General features: G+C 47.3%; 1 protein-coding gene across 1 annotated transcript; it reads right to left on the bottom strand.

Annotated features, from left to right (window-relative positions):
* Nucleotides 1-500: 500 nt before the first annotated feature.
* LOC138851132 (pigment-dispersing hormone 1 peptides-like) lies at nucleotides 501-7,494 on the bottom strand. The gene is made up of 4 exons (XM_070079730.1): nucleotides 7,434-7,494; nucleotides 3,900-3,993; nucleotides 1,909-2,068; nucleotides 501-677 (listed from the first exon to the last, which is right to left on the bottom strand). The coding sequence occupies exons 2-3, from the start codon at nucleotides 3,990-3,992 to the stop codon at nucleotides 1,922-1,924; spliced, it is 240 nt and encodes a 79-aa protein (XP_069935831.1). The 5' UTR covers nucleotide 3,993; nucleotides 7,434-7,494; the 3' UTR covers nucleotides 501-677; nucleotides 1,909-1,921.
* Nucleotides 7,495-7,748: the final 254 nt, after the last annotated feature.

Genomic DNA, 7,748 nt, shown 5'->3' with positions numbered 1-7,748 from the left:
CACCCGAAGAACCCTAAGACTAACTCTGGAACTCCAGAAGGTTGTCTGGACTTCCAGAGACACACCCATCACCCGAAGAGCCCTAAGAATCACTCTTGAACTCCAGAAGGCTGTCTGGACACCCCCAGGTGATCCAGGTTCCCCTACCAGCAATGCCACCACCGAGGATCTCAACGGAATAGGACAATCACCGACAAATCCCCAGCCCAGGAGCTAGAATATTCAGAGAGGAGGACTCCAGAGGCCAAAGAAAGGAGAGGAAGGGCACAGAAGGGTTGGTGAGAGAAGGAAGGGATATGGAAGGGAGGAAATAGAGGATAATTACGTTCGGTCGAAGGGAGATGACCGGAAGATCCATTTCCTCGTACCAAAAGCTTCTTTACCCCCCCCCCCCGTTGAAGATATAAATCAGTGTAGAGCTTTATCAGTCAATATGGGTTTAATTAGGGTTTAGTTAGGGTTTAATTAGGTTAAATAAGGGTAGAGTCACACTCTATAGAGTACATTATACTACTCTTTATTTCAAGCCACAAGAATTACAGACAATAGATGGGTGTCCCGGTATTGGTGGATAGATAGAGCTCTTCCTGCACGATAGATAGAGCCTGGTCTTGCACGATAGATGGAGTCTGGTACTGCAGTATCTACGATAGACAGAGCACGCTCAGCCTATGGCCCTGTCGAAATAAAAAATAGATTCAGATGGTTTAGATTTAGATGGATTTGTATGATTTAGATAGTAAGGCAGTTTATATTATTGTAGTTTCAGAGGTATATATATCTCAGTGTATATACACTGAGAGGTGTATATCTCAGTGTATATACACTGAGAGGTGTATATCTCAGTGTATATACACTGAGAGGTGTATATCTCAGTGTATATACACTGAGAGGTGTATATCTCAGTGTATATACACTGAGAGATGTATATCTCAGTGTATATACACTGAGAGGTGTATATCAGTGTATATACACTGAGAGGTGTATATCTCAGTGTATATACACTGACAGGTGTATATCTCAGTGTATATACACTGGGAGGTGTATATCTCAGTGTATATACACTGGTAGTTTACATTAATCAGTATTTTAGGTATTAAAGTATTCTTGACTGGTGGTGACCAGGTGACCTGCAGCCTTAATGACCCTGGTGTAGTAGATAGACTTTAAACCCCATTAACCAACCAACCAGTCTTAATGACCCTGGTGTAGTAGATAGACTTTAAACCCCATTAACCAACCAGTCTTAATGACCCTGGTGTAGTAGATAGAGTTTAAACCCCATTAACCAACCAACCAGTCTTGATGACCCTGGTGTAGTAGATAGAGTTTAAACCCCATTAACCAACCAACCAGCCTTAATGACCCTGGTGTAGTAGATAGAGTTTAAACCCCATTAACCAACCAACCAGTCTTGATGACCCTGGTGTAGTAGATAGACTTTAAGCCTCATTAACCAACCAACCAGTCTTAATGACCCTGGTGTAGTAGATAGACTTTAAACCTCATTAACCAACCAACCAGTCTTAATGACCCTGGTGTAGTAGATAGACTTTAAACCTCATTAACCAACCAACCAGTCTTAATGACCCTGGTGTAGTAGATAGACTTTAAACCCCATTAACCAACCAACCAGTCTTAATGACCCTGGTGTAGTAGATAGACTTTAAACCTCATTAACCAACCAACCAGTCTTAATGACCCTGGTGTAGTAGATAGACTTTAAACCCCATTAACCAACCAACCAGTCTTAATGACCCTGGTGTAGTAGATAGACTTTAAACCCCATTAACCAACCAACCAGTCTTAATGACCCTGGTGTAGTAGATAGACTTTAAACCCCATTAACCAACCAGCCAGTCTTAATGACCCTGGTGTAGTAGATAGACTTTAAACCCCAGTAATTACCTTAATTAGGTACTTATCTTCTGCCAGCATCGTTCATGACCTTAGGAAGGCCCAGGATGGAATTAATCAGCTCTGAGTTTCGCTTGTGTGGTCCTGGGACCACTGTGTACCATGGTCCATGGACCACACGTAGTATTTGGGCCGCCAGCTCCGCCACCACCTGGGAAATGGGGTGACACTGGTTAACGTTGCCATCTGGACCCACCTGGGGCCGCCTGGGACCATTTGGAACCACCTGGGACCATATGAAACCACCTGGGACCATATGGAACCACCTGAGACAATATGGAACCACCTGGGACCATATGGAACCACCTGGGACCATATGGAAGCACCTAGGACCATATGGAACCACCTGGGATCATATGGAATCACTTGGGACCATATGGAACCACCTGGGAATATATGGAACCATCTGGGACCATATAGAACCACCTTTGACCATATGGAACCACCTGGGACCATATGGAACCACCTGGGACCATATGGAACCACCTGGGACCATACAGAACCACCTGAGATCATGTAGGACCATATATGACCATTTGGAACTATTTGGAACCACCTGGAACCGTCTGGGACCAACTGGAACCACCTGGCATTTAAATAGGCATATTTGCACCACCTGACACTCAGACAGGCACTGTTACACCATCTGACACTCAGACAGGCACTGTTACACCATCTGACACTCAGACAGGCACTGTTACACCATCTGACACTCAGACAGGCACTGTTACACCATCTGACACTCAGACAGGCACTGTTACACCACCTGACACTCAGACAGGCACTGTTACACCATCTGACACTCAGACAGGCACTGTTACACCATCTGACACTCAGACAGGCACTGTTACACCACCTGACACTCAGACAGGCACTGTTACACCATCTGACACTCAGACAGGCACTGTTACACCACCTGACACTCAGACAGGCACTGTTACACCATCTGACACTCAGACAGGCACTGTTACACCATCTGACACTCAGACAGGCACTGTTACACCACCTGACACTCAGACAGGCACTGTTACACCATCTGACACTCAGACAGGCACTGTTACACCACCTGACACTCAGACAGGCACTGTTACACCACCTGACACTCAGACAGGCACTGTTACACCACCTGACACTCAGACAGGCACTGTTACACTGCCTGACACTCAGACAGGCACTGTTACACCACCTGACACTCAGACAGGCACTGTTACACTGCCTGACACTCAGACAGGCACTGTTACACTGCCTGACACTCAGACAGGCACTGTTACACCACCTGACACTCAGACAGGCACTGTTACACTACCTGACACTCAGACAGGCACTGTTACACTGCCTGACACTCAGACAGGCACTGTTACACTGCCTGACACTCAGACAGGCACTGTTACACCACCTGACACTCAGACAGGCCCTGTTACACTACCTGACACTCAGACAGGCACTGTTACACCACCTGACACTCAGGCACTGTTACACTGCCTGACACTCAGACAGGCACTGTTACACTGCCTGACACTCAGACAGGCACTGTTACACCACCTGACACTCAGACAGGCACTGTTACACTACCTGACACTCAGACAGGCACTGTTACACTGCCTGACACTCAGACAGGCACTGTTACACTGCCTGACACTCAGACAGGCACTGTTACACCACCTGACACTCAGACAGGCACTGTTACACCACCTGACACTCAGACAGGCACTGTTACACCACCTGACACTCAGACAGGCACTGTTACACCATCTGACACTCAGACAGGCACTGTTACACCACCTGACACTCAGACAGGCACTGTTACACCACCTGACACTCAGACAGGCACTGTTACACCACCTGACACTCAGACAGGCACTGTTACACCACCTGACACTCAGACAGGCACTGTTACACCACCTGACACTCAGACAGGCACTGTTACACCACCTGACACTCAGATAGGCACTGCAATACACTCTGGAAATCAGGTACCTCACCTCACGCTCAGGATATTTGAGCTCCTGAGCTCCTGTGATCACTGCTAACACGATCACTGCCACCAGCACTGCTAGCAATGTTGCACTGCCCATTCTGGAAGTTTAAATGTTATCTTAGAGCCTCAGAGGGGCGGTGATTCGACCCCCCCCGTGGTAAAAATTGGGCAAGTACAATGTGAGAATTCTCTCGTACTGGTTTAGTGGGGGGTTTGAAGTCTATCTACTATATATAAATATATATTTATGTATTGTACATAAGAGCGTCAGGCCTGGTAGGCAAAGTTCTGGCTTCACACACTGGGTGTCCGTGGTTCGATCTCCGGCACGGATTGAAACAATGGGAGTCTTTTCTTATATCTGCTGTTGCTGTTCACCTAGCAGTAAGTAGGTACCTGGGTGTTAGTCACCTTACACCTGCTGTCACTGTTCACCTAGCAGTAAGTAGGTACCTGAGTGTTAGTCACCTTACACCTGCTGTCACTGTTCACCTAGCAGTAAGTAGGTACCTGGGTGTTAGTCACGTTACACCTGCTGTCAGTGTTCACCTAGCAGTAAGTAGGTACCTGGGTGTTAGTCACGTTACACCTGCTGTCACTGTTCACCTAGCAGTAAGTAGGTACCTGGGTGTTAGTCACCTTACACCTGCTGCCACTGTTCACCTAACAGTAAGTAGGTACCTGGGTGTTAGTCACGTTACACCTGCTGCCACTGTTCACCTAACAGTAAGTAGGTACCTGGGTGTTAGTCACGTTACACCTGCTGCCACTGTTCACCTAACAGTAAGTAGGTACCTGGGTGTTAGTCACGTTACACCTGCTGCCACTGTTCACCTAGCAGTAAGTAGGTACATGAGTGTTAGTTACCTTACACCTGCTGTCAGTGTTCACCTAGCAGTAAGTAGGTACCTGGGTGTTAGTTACCTTGCACCTGCTGTCACTGTTCACCTAGCAGTAAGTAGGTGCATGAGTGTTAGTTACCTTACACCTGCTGTCACTGTTCACTAGCAGTAAGTAGGTACCTGGGTGTTAGTCACCTTACACCTGCTGTCACTGTTCACCTAGCAGTAAGTAGGTACCTGGGTGTTAGTCACCTTACACCTGCTGTCACTGTTCACCTAGCAGTAAGTAGGCACCTGAGTGTTAGTCACCTTACACCTGCTGTCAGTATTCACCTAGCAGTAAGTAGGTACCTGGGTGTTAGTCACCTTACACCTGCTGTCAGTATTTACCTAGCAGTAAGTAGGTACCTGGGTGTTAGTCACCTTACACCTGCTGTCACTGTTCACCTAGCAGTAAGTAGGTACCTGGGTGTTAGTCACCTTACACCTGCTGTCACTGTTCACCTAGCAGTAAGTAGGTACCTGGGTGTTAGTCACCTTACACCTGCTGTCACTGTTCACCTAGCAATATGTAGGTACCTGGGTGTTAGGTGACTGGTGTGGGTGGCATCCTGGGTGGACAAGACAGAAAGTCCTTGATGACGGTATCGGTGACAGTAGGTGTAAGGTGACTAACCCCCAGGTACCTAGTTGCTAGGTGTTAGATGACTTGCCCTTACGTCAAAACTCACCAGGGCCCCCAGGCCAGACTCATGGAACTCTGTGTTCATCAAGAACTGCAAGAAGCCCCTATCACGAGCCTTTTCCATCCTATGGAGAGGGAGCATGGACACGGGGGTCGTCCCACAGTTACTAAAAACAACAGACATAGCCCCACTCCACAAAGGGGGCAGTAAAGCAACAGCAAAGAACTACAGACCAATAGCACTAACATCCCATATCATAAAAATCTTTGAAAGGGTCCTAAGAAGCAAGATCACCACGCATCTAGAAACCCATCAGTTACACAACCCAGGGCAACATGGGTTTAGAACAGGTCGCTCCTGTCTGTCTCAACTATTGGACCACTACGACAAGGTCCTAAATGCACTAGAAGACAAAAAGAATGCAGATGTAATATATACAGACTTTGCAAAAGCCTTCGACAAGTGTGACCATGGCGTAATAGCGCACAAAATGCGTGCTAAAGGAATAACAGGAAAAGTCGGTCGATGGATCTATAATTTCCTCACTAACAGAACACAGAGAGTAGTCGTCAACAGAGTAAAGTCCGAGGCAGCTACGGTGAAAAGCTCTGTTCCACAAGGCACAGTACTCGCTCCCATCTTGTTCCTCATCCTCATATCCGACATAGACAAGGATGTCAGCCACAGCACCGTGTCTTCCTTTGCAGATGACACCCGAATCTGCATGACAGTGTCTTCCATTGCAGACTTGCTCAGCTATCAAAACTTTGGAGTCCAGTCCCTGGACCAATTATGTACCTCTGTAATCTTTTGACTACCGCCCACAGGATGGGTATGGGGTGCATAATAAACATATTAAACTAAAAACTAAAAACCATTGCAGACACTGCAAGGCTCCAGGCGGACATCAACCAAATCTTTCAGTGGGCTGCAGAAAACAATATGAAGTTCAACGATGAGAAATTTAAATTACTTAGATATGGTAAACACGAGGAAATTAAATCTTCATCAGAGTACAAAACAAATTCTGGCCACAAAATAGAGCGAAACACCAACGTCAAAGACCTGGGAGTGATCATGTCGGAGGATCTCACCTTCAAGGACCATAACATTGTATCAATCGCATCTGCTAGAAAAATGACAGGATGGATAATGAGAACCTTCAAAACTAGGGAGGCCAAGCCCATGATGACACTCTTCAGGTCACTTGTTCTATCTAGGCTGGAATATTGCTGCACACTAACAGCACCTTTCAAGGCAGGTGAAATTGCCGACCTAGAAAATGTACAGAGAACTTTCACGGCGCGCATAACGGAGATAAAACACCTCAATTACTGGGAGCGCTTGAGGTTCCTAAACCTGTATTCCCTGGAACGCAGGAGGGAGAGATACATGATTATATACACCTGGAAAATCCTAGAGGGACTAGTACCGAACTTGCACACGAAAATCACTCACTACGAAAGCAAAAGACTTGGCAGACGATGCACCATCCCCCCAATGAAAAGCAGGGGTGTCACTAGCACGTTAAGAGACCATACAATAAGTGTCAGGGGCCCGAGACTGTTCAACTGCCTCCCAGCACACATAAGGGGGATTGCCAATAGACACCTGGCAGTCTTCAAGCTGGCACTGGACAAGCACCTAAAGTCGGTACCTGACCAGCCGGGTTGTGGCTCGTACGTTGGATTGTGTGCAGCCAACAGTAACAGCCTGGTTGATCAGGCCCTGATCCACCATGAGGCCTGGTCACAGGCCGCGGGGGCGTTGACCCCGGAATTCTGTCCAGGTAAACTCCAGGAAATCGAACCCAGGTACTTTCCTATGTAAGGTGAAGACTCCTAGGGATCTGCCATACACATACTTCCCAACGGTAGCTCCTACCTAGCACCTAATTACCTGGAGATAGAAGAACCTAATCACCAACCTGGATACAGACACTGGTCCCCTAAAACCTAAGGGAACCTACTTGCCTGGGGACACAGACAAAGGTTCCTAAATGTCACCTACTTGCTTATGAGGTAAGGTGCTTAGGTGACGGAGAAAGGAGACAGAGTGGAACATACTGCCCTAGAGGCGGCTTATATATCCTTCCTGGGACCTGCGTGAACCTAGCGACGCATGGCACTCAGGTACCTGGCATTCAGCACCACCTACTGACACCCACGCACCTGTTTACCAGTGAACAAGGGTACTAATTGTACCTACTTACTGCTAGGTGAACAGTGACAGCAGGTGTAAGGTACTAACACCCAGGTACCTACTGACTGCTAGGTGAACAGTGACAGAAGGTGTAAGGTGACTAACACCCAGGTACCTATTATA

The sequence above is a fragment of the Cherax quadricarinatus genome, unplaced genomic scaffold (assembly GCF_038502225.1).
Source record: "Cherax quadricarinatus isolate ZL_2023a unplaced genomic scaffold, ASM3850222v1 Contig7, whole genome shotgun sequence".
NCBI lineage: Eukaryota > Metazoa > Arthropoda > Malacostraca > Decapoda > Parastacidae > Cherax > Cherax quadricarinatus.
This window is presented reverse-complemented; position numbering and strand designations above follow the sequence as displayed.